The sequence below is a fragment of the Macaca nemestrina genome, chromosome 13, assembly GCF_043159975.1.
Source record: "Macaca nemestrina isolate mMacNem1 chromosome 13, mMacNem.hap1, whole genome shotgun sequence".
Taxonomy (NCBI): Eukaryota; Metazoa; Chordata; class Mammalia; order Primates; family Cercopithecidae; genus Macaca; species Macaca nemestrina.
In genome coordinates this window covers 80,365,940-80,388,726 of record NC_092137.1, presented here as the reverse complement: position 1 = coordinate 80,388,726, position 22,787 = coordinate 80,365,940, and the positions used below count along the sequence as shown (strand labels likewise).

The 22,787-nt window shown below is 38.1% G+C and overlaps 1 protein-coding gene across 6 annotated transcripts in view; it reads right to left on the bottom strand.

Moving 5' to 3' along the window:
• LOC105465339 (catenin alpha 2) overlaps nucleotides 1–22,787 on the bottom strand; it is a 1,482,339-nt gene that overhangs the window by 741,916 nt on the left and 717,636 nt on the right. For all 6 annotated transcript variants that reach the window (XM_011713753.3, XM_071077395.1, XM_011713752.3 and 3 more), the window contains one exon: nucleotides 1,373–1,576. In XM_011713753.3, the coding sequence (XP_011712055.1) occupies nucleotides 1,373–1,576 (204 nt within the window). The remainder of the gene's footprint in view (nucleotides 1–1,372; nucleotides 1,577–22,787) is intronic.

Sequence of the window (22,787 nt, the reverse complement as noted above, 5' to 3'; positions counted from 1 at the left end):
GGGAGACCATGGAATCAACATTTTTAGCTGTACCCTACATAATACCATAGATCAAAATTACAGAAAGTGTTGGTCATCCAGGGTCCTATAGAGACGTCCTCATAAGCAGCTGGGTGCCACATGATGCATTCACATTTTATTCTTTGCGTGCTGAAAATGGCCAAGTCTTCCAAAATCAAAGAATCTGAAGGTTCATGGAAAGGAAACAAATTTTGGTTTTTTTTAGTTTGTCAGGTTTTCTCATTGACATCTTTTTGCTTTCTGAATAAGTTCTCTGGAGGGTCTGCAGGAGGAGCACTGCTACTGTCAACACTCATTCCTTGTTTGCATGTCTGTTAGCTGCATATTGTTACTCATGATGGGAGCGGTAAGATGCTGGAGGGAGGGACACTGAGCGGCTGCTTTGTTTCAGCATTGCCTCGGGGTGTTCTAATAATACCCAACATGGACTTCAATAGCTGTGAGCAGATTTTCAGTGTCTCTGTTACCCACCTGGTCACTATACAGGGCATTCCTTCAAAACGTAATATCAAGACCTCACTTTATCTACATTTTTTCCCCAATTTGTGCTAAATTCTCTCAAACCCTAAAGTCCAGGAAAGGGGGAAGCACAGATCATCCACTGCTGCAAGCACTGGCCATCGCCTCAGCTGAATGAATGTAGCAAATCAATACAGCCATAATTTAATGCCTTTCAAAGCAAAGAATGTGAGTTTCATCACCTTCTTGCAGGTTACAGGTATACAGGAACTGTCACATTTTATAACTATAGGAGAGGATGGCTATTATGTGCCAAAATACAATTAGATACCACTCATACATACCTATTTGAAAACTTAGAGACTCACTCTTATAAGCGATTCCTGACTGAATCAATAAAACACCTCCAAATTTTACTACAGTTAGAACTTTTCCTTAAACAACCCTATCCACACATTTTATAAAGCTAGTAGATTTATTAATGCCTTTTAGGGGTGAAGAATCGCATCTACAGCTATCCTTAGGTTTAAAAGTGCACTTTTTAACAGCGGACTTAGTATATTCTCAGCTGTTTCCATCAATCATCTACCTTTATCAACTGAAATCTTACCTACTTCAAAATGCAGCCACTAAAATGACCAAGAAGAAATCAGCCAAGTAAAAAGTGAAAGAGCTTATTGTCCATCTATCTGCTCCATATTAAAACAAACAAACAAAATATAGATTCTGAAACAACATGACACGCGCTCTCCCAAAGCAGTTCTTTGGTTTCACCTGACTCTTAGGTGAACACCTGTCTGTTCTCTTTTCCTGCTATCTATGCTTCCAAAAGAGCAACACGATTGCAGAACAGAATCCACCGAGACATGAGAATGGAGAGCCCAAGACTTACATTATTCATGTACTCGCTGAGCAGGTCCTGGAGCGCCTGCCGCACGGCGTTGCACTCCGCCACGATCCTCTCCCGCCGGTCGTCTCGCGTGCAGGAGGAGTCGGCCATCAGCGCTGCGCCGCTGATGATGCTCTCCAGCCTCTCCTCCAGGGACGGCCGGAACCTGGCCTCGCTGAACGTCATGGGGTCCAGGATAATCTTATTCTGAAAGTATCACAATAAAAAAAAAAAAAAAAAAATCAGCAGAGAAGAGAAGTCTGCCTTGGCACCCTGTTTGGAAACCAGAAATATCTGAGGCAAGAACAAGAGTCCCCAAGGAGGAGAAACTGGTTACTCAAATTCTAAAGTTGCCTTGACAAAGTATTAACTTTTTGTCACTATTTTGTCCTAAATGTAATCTTCAGTGAAAAGAGCACATCTTGTTTGAAGAATATGTTCTTGGCAAAGGCTATCTCAACGGAAGAGCTTTCAAATAAGATTAGGACACTCTTTTGGCATTTTTAAAACACGTAGCCTTTAAGGAAAGAACATTTCAGTGTAACCCTTTGGGGAATTATATAAAGATTTTAGAGCTAAAACATGATAAATAATCCATATCTTAATTATGAATTAGCTGTGACTTGTGTACACATTAATCCTCCTCATGAGAAGCAGATATGGGCACCCATGATAGGATGCCTTTTGAAACTTGGACACATAGTACACAACAGGCATATTCAGTACAGGTTAATTTATCACTGGGAACTGACATCTTTTATGTCAAAGTTAGCGTTCTAGAAAAGGATTCTTAATGTGTGTATGAGACTTATCACAAATAACTGACAGTATCCTTATAAAGGTATTTACATGTTTGGAAGGAGCCTATATAAGAGCAGAATAGAGATATTTCCTAAAAAGAAAGTATCACATAGAACATGAGCTTAGCATTTCCCCAGGCAAGTTTGAGGAGCCTGGAAACATGTGGGCAGAGATGCCCAGAGGTAGATGGAAATATGCATCCAAAATTCAGGAACTATAACAGTCTTTATAGGAATCTGGTAAATGTCAGGCGTATTTGGACACACAGTAGTGAATGACATACGAGTAAAGTGAATAGAGCCAGAAGAGCAGGCCAAAGAAGACCTATGAATTAAGGGTGTACAGAAGGACCAGAATCAAAAAGGAAGACAGAAAGTGTAGTCAGAAAGATAGAAAGAGAACTTGGAAAACTCCCAGCAAATGAGGAGGGTAGAGTGTGATGAAGTATGTGATCATTAACTGTGTGAAGTCTAGAAGCAAAGGTGACATTGACCAAAGGCTGGTTTCCTTTGGGGAACCTTTTCTGCCTAAGGCAAAGAAGTTCATACCAGCAACGATGAGCAAAGTAGAATGACCTGCTGCGGGAAATGGTGTGCTTATCTTCACTAGGGGTGCACTCTCAGAGATCCAAGAACCAGAGTGGCAGTAATGGGGTAAATGGTCTTCCAACTATAGAATACTACGGTGCAATTGCCACTCTGTTACTGTTTCTTTTGATGTTCATTATTCCTTATATATTCACCAAATTTAAAGAGTTGTTAGAAAAGAACAATTTACCATATTTACAAATACGATACAAAAAGTAAATGAGAATATGTAGCTATTCTATTGCCAATCTGCACCTGCTGAAGACCTACTATATGCCTACTACTGTACTTAATGCTAAAAAGAAGGGGAGATAAAAGAGGCTTCTATGAATTTTTTATTCTGATGTAGTATATACAGTAACTGCTTAAGTTATTACAAAGTGAAGTCCAGCTGTGTGCTCTGGGAAAGATTGTTGTAACCCTCCAAAGCATCCTAGGGTATTTGTTCAGGTTGTGCACAGAACATCTGGGCTCCAATTCTCTGATTTCTGTTAAAATGCAAATTTCCAGAGCAGAGAGATAGATCTTTGGGGCACAAGAATGTTGAAGTCTTAAGGAATGAGTGTAGGCAGGTTGGGACTTAAAAAGGAACAGGTATAGACCAAACACAGACCAGCTCTGAGGTCCACTGGAATCTTGGATTTTTTAGAAAATCACTAATTGGTAAAAGTCCCTTTTCAATTTAGAAAGCAGATGCATGAAATCTTGCAAATAAAACAGCTATTCTGTGCCAGCTTTGGCAAGGTGACCATTCTTACATTTGTACTTTCTTGTATCTTGGAAAAGGGATGCAAAAGGAATGTTTACTTTACCCAAAATGTGTTATTTGGGTTTTGTCCTTTGTGCCTTGGTTTTAGGCACAGCTGTTCAGTGTCAAAAAATCATGTGGAGGCTGCAATACAGTGGATGGCCCTACAGGGTTCATTATTACAGGTGAAAGTCCCAAAGGAAAGCTGAGAGGGGAGCACAGATATTCCTGCTATACGTACTAGTGCTGTGTCTGCAATGTCTTTTTCCAGGGACATGCACTGGAACCCTCTCTCTTTCTCTCACATAGTCTCTCTCGCTTTCTACTGCCTTTCAGTTGATGCATTTATGATGAGCTTATGTATATATGTATGTATGTGTGTGTATATATATAATCCATATATGTTAAGAAGTAATATTCTTAATAATAGGAAATACCTGGTCAAAATATAATTAGACTATCTTACTTATAAAGATTACTGATTTTCAAAGACCTATTTTACAGAAAACCATATTAACATAAAACATAATAAAAACTGTATTTTCTGCTTTAAGATTTCAGGAGACTCTTCAAAATCATATACTGGCTTTAGAACAGGTGTTTATTTTACTTTAGGACTAAACACATAAAGAACTGCAAATGTGATGGAAATATGGGGAGGTAAATTTGAACTCTTCAGTAAGGACAATTGTAAAACAGTTTCTCTGCAGTAGAGAGAATGTACTAGTGTCATTAGAACACTATTTCCTAAATTATTTTCCATGGAACACTGAGCTTAGAGATATAATGTTTCGATGAAAAAATAAGGTTCCCTGGCCAAATATGTTTTGGAAATATCGCATGACCTACAGCAAATTATCATATGAAATGCTTTGGGGAGCTCAACATTAAAGGAGTCAGTTCACTGTAGCATTTCCCAAATCTATTTGAGCATGGAAAGTGCTGCTTTTAAAATGCATGAATTATCTATGAGAACTCAAGGAACACACTTTGGGAAATGTGGCAAGAGAGACTTTGGAGTGTCAGCCAATTGAGTTTCCTACCTGCCATGGCCTGGGGCTGTTGTGAAAGTAAAAGCCTGAAACATTGAGCTTGACAAACTCTGCATAAAAGTTACACCATCCATCACATTTCTAATGGAATTATTCATTATTTATAGATCACAGTGGAAAAGCTTTTTTAAAAATCTCCCTGGAAAGGAAACAATAATTTTACAATATTCAGATCTGTATCTGCAGTACAGATGGGGAGCATTGCAATGATGGATGTGAAAAGCAGCAGGGAGAAGCCGCTCGGGAGAGAAAAGGCACAAAGAAAAAAGGTCAGTGCACGTGGGCCTGTGTAAGTGTGTACATGCACATGTGCATGGGAAGAGGTACTGATTGCATGTGTGTGTGTGTCTGGATGTGTGTGGGTATCCCGGATGGGATGGGCACTGGTTGTGTGTGTGTGGAGCTGCGTGTGTACGTGTGTATGGGGAAAGATATGTGCTATTTGTGGGTGTGTCTATGAATCTATGAATGGGTGGGTACAGTTTGTATGCATGGGTGGAGTGGATGCGTGTATGTGTATGTGTGTGTATGTGTACATGTGCACATGTATGGAAGGGGCTGTGGCTTATTTGTGTGTATATATTTGTATGTGTCTGTCTCTGTCTGTTCTTAGAGAATTGGTTGGGTTTCCAACAGCTCCAACAAGCGAGAAAATAAAGAAAAAAAAAAAAAAAACAGAAATGAAGTCAGAGGCTCAAGAGCTAGAGGAAAAGGTTGTATCTATATTTCCTACAAATAAGAAACCAACCCCTGGAATTGAATCCTGAGCAAGAAATACACAGAGAATGAAAAAGTGAAAAGAAGGAGGAGTATTTGCTGTTATATAATTTGAAAGTAATTAAAACAATAAGAAACACCCAGCTAACATCGGGAACATTCAGATCAGCAAACAGTCATGAACACAGGGCTCCAACAGGCCTCAGTTCTCCACCCCAGCTCTGCCCGTCCTCACCTCTCTGTGTGGCTGCCCTCTGCTGGCAAGAAGGTGCACCAAATCACCATCACCACCATCACCACCATCACCACCATCACCACCATCACCACCATCATCACCATCATCACCATCATCATCAACATCCAGGAGCCAGATTCCCCTCCCTGGTCACAGAAGAATACTTTAAGAGGGCAGCACACCAACACCAAAGAGTGAAAGGACAAGGAGAAGCCCCCCGTCTCTCCCTTTGTGGCAAAAGTATGCTCCTGTGACAGGCTCTTATGTTGTTTACAACTGTACAGACTTATTTTAGTTCATTCTTTTACATTGTAAATATCTCCATCTCCTGTTGGCATTCTTAAAGCTCATTTAGTCATTTTATCTTTTTGATCTTTTAGTTCCATCTTACATTGTCATTTTAGTTCATTTACAGATACTGAGCCTGTATTCTTGTTTTATCTTTTTCTTATATTTTAAGTTAATCTAAGTTAACGTGTCTATTTTTATTTTGTTTATTTGATTTGCATAATATTTTGTACTTTATAAGTTTTACTTATTTTTATTCACATCTCTACTTTAAAAAATTATTGTTTTCTTTTTTACAGTTTATAGAGTGGCAATTGGAATGCACAGCCATAAAGATAGCAGTCATAATAATTCACCCCCAACCCAAGAAGACTAGAACTCTATTCTGCCACCAAGTCGGTGCTATAACAGTCTCTCTAGTCTCATATAATTGATCTCCCATTTGCTCTCATGTGGCACTCTATAAAAATTTTAACCTAAAATAATTTAGCAGATGATGTAGTTCGAAACTACTTCCCAGAATAATACATTTACCAGCACTCACCACATATACAATTGTTAGAAGACCACTACTTTTAAATTGCTCTTATCATTCATTGTCTCTACAAAAAGCTATGTGATCTAAAATGTCAGTGTATAATGGGACACTGAGCTAGCTTGATGCAAGCTCTGACACAAGAGGAGGAAACAGAAAGACCTCTATGAAAGCAAGTAGTTGGATGTATTACAAATGGTTTGATGGGTTCAAAATGCAGTGTCTTTGAGATCCCTATCTTCCCATCTTACTGAATAGGGAAATGATGCCAGAGATGTTGTCCCATGGCCATTTGGCTCACAAATGAGGTCACCAGGATTTGAGCACAGGTCTTTTGATTTCAAGCCCAGTGTTCCTTCAACTGTATGACTGTCCACATTTAGGTGAAATGAGTCTAATATGTCATAATTATAATTATAAAGTATATTATTTTAAAATAAAAATATAATTCTCTTAAACTAAATATAATACTTAAGTATCATCTGTCATGTTCTCCTTTTTATTCTATCTGAGTCACCTAACCCTCCCAATAGATAACTGAGAGTAAAATCATTCATTCAGCAAATGAGTGCTGGTTACTGTAGGAGTCTAAGAGCATACACTAAACAATCCTTTCTTCAAGAAGTTGACTCTCTAATCAAAAACAAAAACATGTACAACCAATTGTAATTGGGGAAATGGCTGATGATGTTATGGAATGAGTGAATGATGGCAATTTGCACAGTTGAGAGGTAGGAAGTAAAAATATACTTCCAGAAGAGGTTATCCCTCAGCTGAGACTTAAAGAGTGAAAAGCGGTTGGCCAAGCAAAGTTAGGAGCAGGAAGGGGTGATGCAGATGGGCTAGGAGGTGAGAGATGACATAGTATATGAAAAATATTACAAGAGATCAACTGAAGCTGGTCACATGTATGGTGCCACAGAGGGGCCCCAAGCCACTCTCCTCTGAGTTAAACTGCTGGGGGGCATAGTTAACTGACCATCTCCATCTGCTGCACCTGTAGTCCTACTGCAGTCTTATGTGTAGGCTGCACTTGGCCCCAGGTAGCGCCAGTCAATCACTGGGTACAGGTCCATGCTCCTGCCCAACAGGGACTCCTCCAACAAGCAACTTCAGCTCCTGATCCGGGCTCCCCACTAGCCTGACTGGGACTTGCTGGGAAGAGTGCTGAGCCTCTTCCTACTCAATCCTCTTTCCTTCCTGCTCCCCTTTCAAAGGTGTTTGAACCCATAGCAGTCTAAAAGCTCCACAAAAGCCCATTCACTCCCATTTTATCCTTCACAGGCAAGTCCTCCTTATACATATAATCCCATCTACCTTGCTTCTCCAAGGGCCTAAATGGACACAAATAGGAATGGGAGATGCAGCTGGAGAGAGAGAAAGAACCAGGTCCTGCCGAGACGGGCGGATCACGAGGTCAGGAGATCGAGACCATCCTGGCTAACACGGTGAAACCCCGTCTCTACTAAAAAATACAAAAAACTAGCCGGGCGAAGTGGCGGGCGCCTGTAGTCCCAGCTACTTGGGAGGCTGAGGCAGGAGAATGGCGTGAACCCAGGAGGCGGAGCTTGCAGTGAGCTGAGATCCGGCCACTGCACTCCAGCCTGGGCGACAGAGCATGACTCCATCACAAAAAAAAAAAAAAAAGAAAGAACCAGGTCCTGAAGTGACTTCTCTGCCAAGTTACAAAGTTTTCAATTTGAGAACAGCCCTTTAGGCAATGATGAATCATCAGAGATCTTAAAGCAAAAGAGTGACATAATCCTGTTTGGGTTTAGACAGTTTCTTACTGCAGCTAGGGCAGTTAGCTTTGGCAGGACTGCAGGCACAAGGCAGGAGAGTATTAAGCCTTCAGAGCCCAAAAGAGAGGTGAGGAAACTACAAATCAGGATTTTGTCTATATGGATAAAGAGAAGGTAATGAATTTAAGAAAAATTTAGAATGTCAATCTGACAGGATTTGAAGAGATATAGGCTATGAGAATGAGGGAGAAGGAGACAAAGATAAAATCTAGACTTCTAACGTGGACAACACCAATAATGCAGGTGTCAGCAAACTAAATCCTAGGAGTCAACCTCCTACTTTGCAAATAGGGTTTTATTAGAACACAGTCAGGCTCATTCATTTACATACCATCTATGCCTGTTTTTACACTACAGTGGTAGAGGGGAACGGTCAGGACAGAAACTGTATGGCACACAAAGCTTGTAATATTTACTCTTGGCCCTTCAAGAAAACATTTGCTGGCTGGGCGCGGTGGCTCATGCCTGTAATCCCAGTGCTTTGGGAGGCCGAGGCAGGCAGATCATGAGCTTAGGAGTGTGAGATCAGCCTGGCCAATATGGTGAAGCCCCATCTTTACTAAAAATACAAAAATTAGCCGGGCATGGTGGCACACACCTGTAATCCTAACTACTCGGGAGGCTGAGGCAGGAGAATTGCTTGAACCTGGAAGGCAGATGTTGCAGTAAGCTGAGACTGCACCACTGCAGTCCAGCCTGGGCAACAGAGCCAGACTCTGTTTCAAAAAAAAAAAGAAAGAAAGAAAGAGAAGGAGAAGAAGATGCTTGCTGACCCTTGAACAATTGTGATAGATAACAGATGAAGAGCAGGTGAAGTTCTTACGATCCCTTTAAACAGAGAGCTCTGGTGGAAGGTTGATTATAAGTGTATGAACATTGGGTAGTGTGGTATGGGCACCTGTATTAATATGCAAAATCTATTGCTTTCATATAAACAAGGAATACCCAACAGAAAGACCTAATATTCAATAACAAGAATTGCAAAGCAAAAAAAGACACCTACAGGTCAAGTAGATGTAGCAAGAAATGTATTCAGATAGATGAATAATTGTGCAGGCATTACCTCAGGGCAAAGAGCAGAACTGGAATTGGGATGTGTGCCCTCTAGGTCTGGCGTCTATGCTCTTAGTCACTGCACTAATTGTTTCCCTCATGTATCCTTTCTGCATGCATGATGCTAATCATCATGAGGGAATTAATGCAACAGCCATTTCCCCATTTCAAAAACTAAAGTCACAGTAGTACATTATTCTTTCATACGTCAAGAGGGGATAAAAAATAGCAAATAACCACCAGGAATAAAAGCTCTAAAATGTTACTGTCTCCTAATTTTAATCTCTCACCTCTGTTTCAAACTGGTCAGTAGGTATTACAATACATTTCTTCTGCCAAGAAGGTAAATACAAATATTGCTCAGTCTTTCTTTGACTAGCAATTAACCATCTTAAAGCTGAGTTTGTATCTAATTGTACTCAGCTGTAATTGAGAAAGATGGGCATACCTGATAAGACCTGGAGCATAAAGTAATATTTTTAATTAAAGTAATATTTTTAATTACAGTTAAGTCAGTAGTAAGGCTCTAGCACACATACAACACTAACGAAATGGTTTTACCCACAGATTATGTTTCAAAGACTTTAGTGCACAGCTGACAATGGTGATGCTTTTTTTCTTTACCAGCCAAGAAACAGCTTGTTAAAGAGTAGGAAGAAAATCTTATTCATCTTTACACTTTCTGGCTTTCAACATTGGTTAAACCTTTAAGAGAACTACTTAGTCATCTGAAATGCACACAGAATTTTCAAAATGCCAAGAAAGACAACAAAGAAAGCAATTTGATAATATAAAGTGTAGCTGATTTCATAACATTTTTCCAAAATCTAAGCTAATCAGCATGGAAAATGCAAATGCTAGTGGTATGAGAAAGCCTGTGATTCTGTGATTTTCTTTGCTGCTTGTGACAACTCTGTAAGATAAATGTGTCCTGGATTTTTACTACCTTCGTAGTTCAAGGTAGCAACCAAGGAAAATAATAAATTGCTGTTCTCCCTCATAAACACCAGGCACTTACCACCTGCTGTCCAGCGTGACTATTTTGAATCAAGCAAGCAGAAGAAAGAATAAATGTCAACATGCCTCTATGCAGTCATTCACTTTTATCTTTTAAATCTTAAAAAAAAAAAAAACTGAAAGAGAAACTTAACATTAGTCAAACTCATTCTTTCAAAGGAATATGTCCTTCTGATATGGGGCAATTAAAGCAATGAAAACCAGAAAACCTAAATGACCATGCATGTTTAAATGTAGGAATATTTCCCCATTAGTTATTCTGAGCTTTTCCCAGGAATGTGCTACAACATACCCATGTCTTCACTTTCTGTCTTTTGTAACTTTGTCATCATCCCCATTCCATTTACCCTTTCAAAAATTATATTTTAAAATTCTTAGTCATTATGGCTACATAATACGTGTATCTATTTATGGGGTACCTAGGATATTTTGAGACAGGCATACAATGTGTAATAGTCACATCAGGGTAAATGAGGCATCCATCACCTCACGCATTTATCATTTCTCTGTGATACAAACATTCCCATTATACTCTTTTAGTTATTTTAAAATGTATGATGAATTATTATTGACTCTTCTGTTTACCTTTTAATATTTAAATTTTGTGGTTTGCTTTGTCTTGGAGTATAACTGGGTAAGTTTTATATTTCACAGATAACACAGAGCTTCCTTCCTTCTTCCTCCCAAGCATAACATTCAAGATTCTGTTTCTTTCCACGTAACGAAGAGGAGGCAAAGCCATGTGGTCCGAGGTACCAATGCCATAAGCCAGGTGAAATATAACAGTGACTGGGCATGACTACAGAAATGTGAGCTTTGGTTTAGCTTAGGGCTTCATGCTGTGTTGATCCATTACCGAGTGTCTAGGTCACAGAAAGCTTTAGTGAGATCGAAATTTGTTAAAGCATTTTATTTTATGTATTATATTATGTTTTGCTGCACTGATACAATCCCAAACAAAACAAAACATAATAAATAAGTCCAGCAATACCTACTGATTAACTCTTCACTATAGAACCTTCTTAAAGCAAAGAAAAAAGTTTGCTATTCAACTTAAAATACTTGACCAGTAACCCCTGAGGCAGCCTCTCCCAGTTTCCCATTAAAATGTCTATAAACAGAGAAATAAAATTGGAATTTTGCAGCACTGAAAATTGAGAATGAAAGACACCTTTTGACAATGAGGCATGATCATAATTCTGGCTCTGAATGCTTTAAATACATCTTTTAAAGACTGGAGTCTGAGATAAAAGCATAAATCAAGACTATTTAAATAAATTAACCGAGGTGTCTAAATCAAAAGAATGTTATTTGGTTGGTTTTAAACACTTACTCTCCCTGTAGTGTATCAATAATTAATACAGATATATTTTCATCTTTTTCATTCTGTGCCAAGCTCTCTCAGGGTGAATCTTTCTATCTTTACATGAAAAGTTTCTCTTGACTTAATTGGGGTAGCACTAGGAATGAAAGATGCTAAGGACCTTGAGTTTTAATAATGTATTTTTTATTAAGCTACAGAAAATTTCTAACCACCATTTTAGACTTGGCTTAATTTTTAAATTGCAAAGTATTTTATAAATAACTTACCCTTTCTTCATAGGCATACAGTTAAAAATAAACTAATTATGCCATTTATCTACTTAAGATGTTATTTGTAATTAAACAGTTCAGTTTAATTGGAAATAAATGACAAAGATAATGACTTAATAATTAAACGGCACTTTCTATCCTTAGATATTTCATGTGTTTTTAAGTAGAAATTTACCTAAGCTCACATTAGCTTCATTTTTGAGAAGAAGCTTATATTTAGAAAGACAAAGTTATTTACCAAAGCAAATGAATAAACTGGGTGAGGAAGTTCAGCTCTGGGCTATTCCTACTGGATTGTGAAATCTAGTGGATGCCAACTTCATTTTCCCTAATCCCATCATGTCTGTGTGTTGCTGAGTTGCTATGGCATTTCAGGAGCACATTCTCTAGCTCCAACAAGGAGAGTAGTTTACAATTAAGTATGTAAAGCAGGGAAAAGATAATAATCCTTAGCTTTACATTATACATTGATTAGAAAGTGAGTATCCAAAATGCACTTAATCAAATCAAGTTTTTAGAGGGCTTAACAAAGAAAATGGATTTTACTCTTTTTCTAAAAAAAAAAAAAAAAAAAAAAATAGTCATGTTATCTGTATTCTCCTGGAACTCTCTACATTCTTGACCATCTTTTTTATCCAGTATAATTCAGACCTCTTTGAACACTGTGTGTTCTGAACACAATTTACCATCCACTAAGTTAAGCCTCCCCTACGCTTTACAAAACCCTGCTTTACTGTGATTCTACTCATACTTCTCCTTCCCTTCACTCGCCCAGTTCTTCTTCCTGGATCTACCTCAGTAAGTTGGTATATCTCAAGGCCCTGCTCCCTGTTCTCAGTAGTTCTCTCAACTCTTTCTTAGAGCACTCAACTACTCTCTACTATCACCTGCTTGTGAAAGAGAACCAAGGTACCATGTCCAATCCCAACCCTCTAAGACACTGGCCCTTACTACAGCTGTACACTGGACATGATCTGTTGGGGGTTCTGCCATCACCTCAAATATCAGATGTATGAGAAGTACTTTTCATTTTCCTCCAAAACCTAACACTGTCACTTCTACAGAGGAAAAACGGAAATAGAAGGGAAACAAGAATCCATAATCTCCCTTCAGTCTCCTAATGAGAAATTAGAATTAATGAGAAATCTTCACTTCATAAATGCAAGAACTGTTTTTCCATCAGGTTAGATGACTTGATGAAGGCCACACAGTGGAAGACTTGAGAAGTCTTTCCAACTCCAAGGCCCATGCACTTGTAGCCTTGTTCTCTTGGGAACTTTGTTGAAAGATCAAGCATCAATATAATCTAAGACCGGCTGGGCGCGGGGGCCCATGTCTGTAATCCTAGCACTTTGGGAGGCCGAGACAGGTGGATCACAAGGTCAGGAGTTTGAGACCAGCCTGCTCAATATGGTGAAACCCATCTCTACTAAAAATAAAAAATAAAAATAAAAACTTAGCTGGGCGTGGTGGCGGGTGCCTACAATCCCAGCTACTTGGGAGGCTGAGGCAGGAGAATCACTTGAACCCGGGATGCAGAGGTTGCAGTGAGCTGAGATCGCACCACTGCACTCCAGCCTGGGTGACAAAGTGAGACTCCTTCTAACAAAAAAAAAAAAAAAAGAAGAAGAAGAAGAAGAAGAAGAAGAAGAGAAAATATATATATATATATATATATATATAATCTAAGACCAAGTTATAAAATGTTACAGGGGTTAAGAGTTGGATGGTGATATGGTTTAAATGTGTCACCTCCAAAACTCAGGTGTTGCCAAGGTGATAATATTAAGAGCTTTAATAGGTGATTGGGACATGAGGCTCCTCTCTTTTGAACAGGATTAAGGCACTTATAAAAGAGGTTTCACAGAGCATTTGGCTAGCTTGCGCTTCTACCTTCTGCCATACCAGGATACAGCATTCTTCCCCTCCAGAGGGGAAGGGCACCATCTTGGAAGCAGAGAACAACCCTCACCAGACAACCAAACATGCTGGCACCTTGATCTTGGATTTCCCAGTGCTATAACTGTGAGGAAACAAAATTTTGCTCTTTGTAAATTACCCAGTCTTGGGTATTCGGTATTAGAAGCACAAATGGACTAAGATAGCTGGCTTGGATTAGAAACCTGGCTCCAATTCCTTCTAGTTGTAATTATTTCTGGCCGAGTAGGTTGCTTAAATGCTAAAAGTGTCTCAGCTTTTCATTTGAAAAACAGGAATGAATCTTAGCAGTATCTACATAACAGTGTTGTTGAGAAAATTAAATAATATAAGGAAAGAGATTTGAACAATATATGAAATGTAGTAAATAGTAAATTATAGATATTAAACATCAAGTCATTTCAAATAGCTCTTTTTAATGTAATACTTTATATTTCCAAGGTCAGTCCTATTCACCCCCTCATTCAAGTCATGATCTTCTCCCATTTCCTTCATCGAAACTTTAAATTTCTTTTTTTTTTTTTTTTCCCCTGGTAAAACGTATTTTCCTAACAGCCTATTCTTAAAATCCTGCTTAACCACACTACCCTACTGGCCGCAAACCTTCAATGGCTCCCCATAGTCTATAAGAGGTTATCATCTAGGACCTGACAAGTTTCAGATGCTGGACTCTTCTCTAGTAATTCTCCAGTTTCATCTCTATTATATTAATTTTGTGAGATATGTCAAAATTCATAAGGGAATAAAGCAATGAGTTGCATTTTCACCCAGCCCTTGAATTGAGATGTCATTTTCAGCAAGCATTGCATAAAGAAATATAATCTCGCCTCCACTCAGTTCATGATTAAGATGCCTGGCCTTCAAGATTCTCAGCAATCTGGCACAAGTCTCTGCCTCTCAAAGTTCATCTCTCCTCATGAACCCCCGGTTCCTGCCAAAGTGGTCGCTGTATTACCCCACCCCAGCATGCTTCATGTGCAACTGTGTTGTTAATTCTTCTCTGCTGACAATTTCGGCCCCTTCCTCTCTGATGCTTCTTGGCAGCATATGTGGATTCTTCTCTGGAAACATGATCTTCAACTCTCTTGTGTACAAAACTCTCCTCTTTAATTCCCAGTGTTAAGCTCCTTTTCACTTATTCAAATTTCCCTTTTGGCTCTTATCTGATATTACCACACACTGGTAGCAGTGTGCCTGTGTTCACACACGTGTGTGTGAGAGACAGATCACCAGTTAGGATGCTTTCCTTACATGTCGGTATCTTCTACTCCACCCAGTGAATGTTTCATACATAAGTATTTGATGAACATTTGCTGATTAGTGCAGTCAGGATTCCTAAAACAAGAATACCCTTTTCCCAATTTTTACCAAAAGGCTTCTGGATCAAAATAGGTCACCACAGTGAACCTGGTATTTGCAGATGAATATATGTGGATGGCCTTTTAGTTAGATACGTACATTTAGGTCTACACTAGTATTTGATGTGGTTCAGTGCACTTGAGATTCAGAATTATTGGAATGGGGATATGTAACCTATTATCATATGACAAACGTTAGTTCTACTTTTTATTTTTTATTTTTTTGAGATAGTCTCACACTCTGTTGCTCAGGCTAGAGTACAGTGGCACAAATTTGGCTCATTGCAATTTCTGCCTCCCAGGCTCAAGTGATCCTCCTATTTCAGCCTCCTGAACAGCTGGGAGTACAACTACAGGCACATGGAACCACACCTGGCTGTTTTTTGTAGATAGAGGGTTTTGCCATGTTGCCCAGGCTGGTCTCAAACTCCCAGGTTCAGGCAATCCAACTCCCTCAGCCTCCAAAAGTGCTGGGATTATGGGCGTGAACCACCACGCTCAGCCTAATTCTACTTTTAGTGGGCAGGAGACCAGCTGAGGCAGCCACCTCCTGTGATTGGTGAATTCTGAGAGTCTTATCTGAAGATTTGATTAAACCAGGGTCAGCCAACAATGCTCTGTGGAGGAAATTAGGTCTGCTGCCCATTTTTATATGACCTTAAGCTTATAAAGCTAATAATAATTTTTACATTTTTAAGTGGGTGGATAAACCATGGGCCTACTGATATGTTACATTTCTGTCCAAAATCCTCTCCCTCATGACACCCATAAATAGTCAAAAGGCATGAAGCCAAAAAAAAAAAAAAAATTAAGAAATTTCACAAACCACATAATCCCATAATTAAATAATTAGTAACTGGATGATCAATGGTTGCATTTTTTAAAGTTTAATACTAGGAGAAACAAACTTCTTGTCCCAGAAATCAGTTACACTCTATGTCGGTGGTTTGAGATGTTAAATTATCCATTTAAAATGGAAAGTCAATTTATATTTCTCAGAAGCAATTGTGGCTTAATTGCTGTTATCAACCTAATAAATTAGTAGGTGATAACCACAAACTGGTTATACACTCAAATTTCATGTCTGATGAAAGAGTAATTGTACCAATATTCTGCAAATATGAAAAGGAAATGTGTTCATGGGCCACAAGGGAAACGCATACACCTTGAGTATAAACTCATCTATCTTCTTCTGTCTATTTTTAAGCAGGCAAATTAAGATGGGAAAGAAACAGTTTTTGTCTCACAGGAATAATGTGTGATATGTTAATTGCTTTTCAAGCAACATTGCATGGCCTGAAAATATGCCTTTTGCTTAATGAGAATTTCATGTTCGCTTTTGAACTCTGAATTGTGATGCACATCTGTTAACGATCATTTAAATTATATATAATAAATTTTCTGTGTAACACTGGAAAACAATAGCCCTAAGACAGTTAACTGAAGAAGATGATGGATGCCCACTGGAACATAATAGCATGATCATGTAGCCATGGGCTATCTATTGTGATTGGTATGGCATATACCATCATTCCAGAAAACTGAGAAGTTAGGATGGATAAACTAGATAGTTACTAAGATCAAACAGTTAATATGTTCATTTAAGCAGTCATTCAACAAACATTTCTTTTATGTCTATGTGCTAAAAGTGCATGTGAAAGTGTGAACAACACATGATCTCTATTTGGTGCTCACATTTGGAGAGACAGAAACAAAAAACAGGACAATATTCTTAACAATATGCATAAAGTACAATAGTATAGAAGGAATCATGGCATGGAAATTGGGGTAGTTAGGAAAGGTTTCCAAAACTAAGCTAGATCTGGAAGGCTGAATATAAATTTATTATGCAGAAAACAAGGGAAGGAAGAAACAGACAGAGGAACTCCCATGAGGGCCAACACATGGATTAAACAGTGACTACGTACCTGAAAATGATAAACAGTTCATTATGGCAGAATGTGGAATACAATGTGTGGAAAAGGAGGATATGCAATGGGAGATGTATTAAGAGACCTATTGAAACAATTTGGTACTGTGCTAAGAGCTTTAAAGTTTATCCTGAAGACAGAGTTTTACTAGTAAGTAATATGTGACTAGCATTTTAGAAAGGCTAGGTTTACCAAGATGATGGAATACAGAGGGAAGGAGCTGGTGGGGGCGGGGGTCAGGGCAACCAGTTAGGAAGTTATTGCAATGATCCAGGCAAAAAATATGGGCCTGATTAACCACTGTTCATGAAGATGGGAGAAACAAATCAAGAGTTCTAAAGGGAACTGAATTCATAGCATATCAAGATTAACTGGAGAGAAAAGTGGACAGGATTCTCAGTTTTCTGGATTCAATAGCTATATTATAAAACATAGTTCCTCTAGCTTAAAAAAAAGAAGAAGAAAAAAGGCTAAGCTTGACAGAATAAAAATGCTTAATTTAGTTAGAGAACTTCTCAGATACTTAAGAATCATTCAAATTCAGATGTAATATACACAGCTAAACAGAGCTCAGGAGAAAGTTTAGTTATTCTCAGATAATCTAAAAAACTACTATTTGTATAATTATAAATGTAAAAACATACATAAATAGCATACTTGACTTAAAATACCTCTAAAGAATAAACTGCAGGATTAGGATTGTTGACATTAGCAAAACAGAAAATCAAAGTTACTCACACTGGTTTGAGAATTGGTTTGTTGGAAGCTTTTTGGTCAAACACTGATACACATGATTTATATCTTATTTCCTAGCATAGTATTCTCTAATAATAAACCCATCATTTACTCTTTCAAGGGTGTGGCAATCGGCCACCATATATTAATTTAGGTTGGATTATAAATATCTAAAATTGGGGAGCCCAAATTAAAGAGTCAGTCAATATTAACTCAATGTGTAGAATACATTTTGTTAAAGTAACAAATATTGAAACTTAAAATCTTTAACTTTTAACAAAAGAGGTAACCAAGGCAGTTCCACTTGAAAACCTCACAAGAACCAGCGGTCTCCTCTTCTTCCCAGTCCCATAAAAAATAAGTCAACCTAATTTGTAGTAGTGAGTGGGACTTCTGGAAAGAGATTCTTGTGTAAGCAGAAGAAAAGAGAGGCATGGAAGCCTATGATTTTTAGAAAGTTAACTTTAGTGGTCATGTGAGAAAATGGGCGGACAGAGGAAAAACTGGTGGAAAAGAAATCACTTAACAGGCTTTTTTTCATGATGAGACACAACAATCTGGCACAATCAACTATTCTCAAATATTTATTTACTACCTATCATATGTGAAAACTGATCCGGGGAGAGATTGCTATGAGATTTTATCATCAAGGATTTCTCAGCCACATCATGGAAATAAGACATGTCTGTGACCATAATAAAATGTGGTAAAGTCTAACAATCGGGGACAGGTATAGTGCTTTGGTAATTTACTTTGGAAATGTCAGTGTAAGAAGGAACTCTTTCTTTATTTTTAACGATTACAGCTTTTAACAATTAGAACAGGTCATCTGCCTCCACCCCAATATATCCTCTCAGTAATCTCCTGTAAAGGCAAAAGTGCAGATGTTATGACTGCTGCAGTGGGAACTTCCGATATTATGAAAGTGATACTGGATGGCCTTAAATATCTTTCTCAATTTTGAAGTTTTATAGGCCTATAAGAAAAGAAACGCAGCATCATAGCAGCTAGTTATCTTCAGAAATGAATGAATTATACAGATCTCTGGCTGTCTCTTTGTCTGTCTGTCTCTCTTTTTTTCCCCTACTGGGGCTAAAATACAAATGCCCTATCTTTAAAATATCATGTTTTATTGTTTACACTGACCTAATTGGAAATCACATTCTATTATATTTTAAATAATGTTTCTTAAAGTTCCATAAAATAGTGAAAAGAAAGTTTTCAGTATTATTTCATAATCCACCAGGAACAAATTTAACTGTATTTTGTGGGTGTTTTTTTTTTTTTTTAATACAGGTATTGAGAATAGGCATGCATGAATTAGTACAAGTTTGGTTAGTGATTATTTGCAGGGACACAATGTTTCATGGCCATGACTGTCTAAAGTCAATGTTTGGAGAGATTTTGTTATACAGAGCCTTCCATTAAATTAATAATTATTTGAACTAGGCAAAACTAGCAAGCTTACAGGAGCGCTGGTGCAATCCTTTTATAAATCTATAAATCTTAATGGAACCAAAGAAATACTCTCTGAAATTTGTGTATGTATATGCATGGATATAAAATAAAGTTGATTTTATCCACTTAAAAATAGTTAAGGAGTGTATATATGGAAGAAGAGCAAACATGTATACAAATGACAAGCCAATATGATAAAATATTTACAATAGTGAATCTACATAAAGAATATGCCAGTGTTCCTTATACTACTTTAATATTTGCAACATATCTGCAAACAGATTTAATTTTTCCCAAATACCATGTATATTTTTTATTGAAGAATATTCATGAAAAAAGTTTGGAAAATAATAAAAATAGGAAAAAATATTTATGCTCACCACAACTCAAAGAAACATCATAAACATTTTGACATAAATATATTTTTTCAGGTTGTTTTATATTCTCAATATAAATTTGTTTCTTCCTATCTATTTAAGGAAAAGTAATTTCTTAGGTGTTGTAATATTTATTAAGTGTGCCTCGCCTAGTGTCATTTTAAGTTTATTTTGCTGATGCAGATTTTGAAAGTGATTCCAACATGTAGACTTGAGAGAAACTGGAAATAAAAATAGCATGCATCCACTGGCCAAAGGGCTGCCACACTCTGGGGGTTGGTGGCAGATAACCGCGTTATCTTCTCCTCCCAAAGAGATCTACCACTCCATCAGATCTCTACAAATGTCATCTTTCTTCAAATCTGTGGCAGAGGCAGACCTTTGTAAAAGAAAAATGTTCCATGGAAAACTTACATTTGGTCAGTGACGATTTTTATCTTAAGTACTTGTGCCAAACACAAAAAAATGTGGGATCTTAAAATCTTTGAAATATATATTCAAATTAATTAGTGCAAAAATTCTACATAGTGATTCAGTTCTCAAGTACATCACCTGAGAAAATTAGCCACGTACTTGTTTTAAAGTAAAAAACGATTCTTCCATGCAAATCTGGTCAGTTTGGGTAGGCACAGAAAATATCTTAGGAAACCCTGTAGTTCAAACCTCCCAACTATAAATTCATTTGGAGCCTCAGGTAATATGTATGGGCATCTCCTAGAAGAAATGAAGCTGTAAAATGTAAAGATCTATGTTTTTTATTTTGATGTAGAAAAATGTCCAAATATCCTATGGTCTGAATGTCTGTTTGCCCTCAAAATTCATATGTCGGAATTTAATACCCAAAGTGATAGTATCAAGAGGTGTGGGCTTTGTGGGGCGACCATATATGGAGGGATCTATCCTTATCAATGGGATTAGTACCCTCACAAAAGAGGCTTGAGGGGGCTCCCTGCCCCTTCCACCATGTGATGACACAGTAAGAAGGCACCATCTTTGAAGCAGAGAGTGAGCCCTCACAAGAAACTGAGTCTGTCAACACCTATCCTGAACTCCCTAGCCTCCAAAACCATGAGCAATAAATTACCATTGTTTATAAATTACTCAGTCGAAGGCATTTTGTTACAGAAGCCCAAACAAACAAAGACAACATATTTTATATACTGTGTACTTGTGAAAGATTATCTTAAAACTTTTTAAACAGATGCAAAACTAAGAGAAGAAAGGAAAAGAAAATAATACCCAGACGATCACCAGTGTAGACCTCAGTGTCCCAAATAAGCTTAAGAAGCATGATTAAGGTTGTAAATGATAACAGCGAGAGATTTTCAAACGAATGGATGGAGAAATAATATTTTCCTGGTCCTTTCATAGGATCTGCTAAAGTGAGGAAAGCACTAAACCGGGAAAACAAACAATGTCCGTTTCAAATTCCTTCAGAGGACACTTGGGGAAGAGACAATCTGGTTGGGAGGGAGACAGGACCTGTCTTCAAGCTGCATTTGCATAGCATGCACATTCTTAGATTGCATGATTATTTGGCAGCATCTTTTGGACAGCACATGTTTAAAATATGATAAACTGTTTCAGGCTGTGGTTCCTGGATTCATCAGGCACCACAGTCTATGTCATCTTTTCTTCCTTTATCCCTACTCGCTTTCTGCCATTCGCTCCTCTTTCTTCCAGGTGCTCGCTGAGCGATCTTCAGAGACCAACAAACCAGAAGAAATCTCATATTTAATGTGAAACCAAAAATGGCATTCACAGCGTCAGAAGCTGTTTAAGCAATAAGAATTCCCAAATAGACACAATGGAGAAACTTTCATTCTTAGTGTTCACACTGGACTTCTTAGGTCTCACATTAAGAGTCACTCTTGCACCAAGAGGTAATTGAATCTGTTTGGAATTTATCCTGTCACATAGAATTGCCAGCCTCTCAAGATTGCTTTATGCTTTGGCCAGACATTCTTTGAGGTCTGCTATGCATTAGGGTTTGGCTATAGCCAAGGGAGAACAAATGACATTATAATATCAATAGCTGCTGTCTAGTGGCATAACAACTTTTCAGTCAGGAGCTTTTTCCCAGGGCTTTTTTTTTTTTATCTTTTTCTTTTCTTTTTTTTTTTTTTTAATTATACTTTAAGTTCTAGGGTACATGTGCACAACGTGCAGGATTGTTAAATACGTATACATGTGCCATGTTGGTGTGCTGCACCCATCAACTCGTCATTGACACTAGGTATATCTCATAATGCTATCCCTCCCCCCCGACTCCCCACAATAGGACCCGAAGTGTGATGTTCCCCTTCCTGTGTCCAAGTGATCTCATTGTTCAATTCCCACCTATGAATGAGAACATGCAGTATTTGGTTTTCTGTTCCTGCGATAGTTTGCTGCGAATGATGGTTTCCAGTTGCATCCATGTCCCTACAAAGGACACAAACTCATCCTTTGTTATGGCTGCATAGTATTCCATGGTGTATATGTGCCACATTTTCTTAATCCAGTCTGTCACTGATGGACATTTGGGTTGATTCCAAGTCCTTGCTATTGTGAATAGTGCTGCAATAAACATACGTGTGCATGTGTCTTTATAGCAGCATGACTTATAATCCTTTGGGTATATCCTCAGTAATGGGATGGCTGGGTCATATGGTATTTCTAGCTCTAGATCCTTGAGGAATTGCCACACTGTTTTCCACAATGGATGAACTAGTTTACAGTCCCACCAACAGTGTAAAAGTGTTCCTATTTCTCCACATCCTCTCCAGCACCTGTTGTTTCCTGACTTTTTAATGATTGTCATTCTAATTGGTGTGAGATGGTATCTCATTGTGGTTTTGATTTGCATTTCTCTGATGGCGAGTGATGATGAGCATTTTTTCGTGCATCTGTTGGCTGTATGAATGTCTTCTTTTGAGAAGTGTCTGTTCATATCCTTTGCCCACTTTTTCATGGGGTTGTTTTTTTCTTATAAATTTGACTGAGTTCCTTATAGGTTCTGGATATTAGCCCTTTGCCAGATGAGTAGATTGTAAAATTTTTCTCCCATTCTGTAGGGTGCCTATTCACTCTGATGGTAGTTTCTTTTGCTGTGCAGAAGCTCTTTAGTTCAATTAGATCCCATTTGTCAATTTTGGCTTTTGCTGCCGTTGCTTTTGGTGTTTTAGACATGAAGTCCTTGCCCATGCCTATG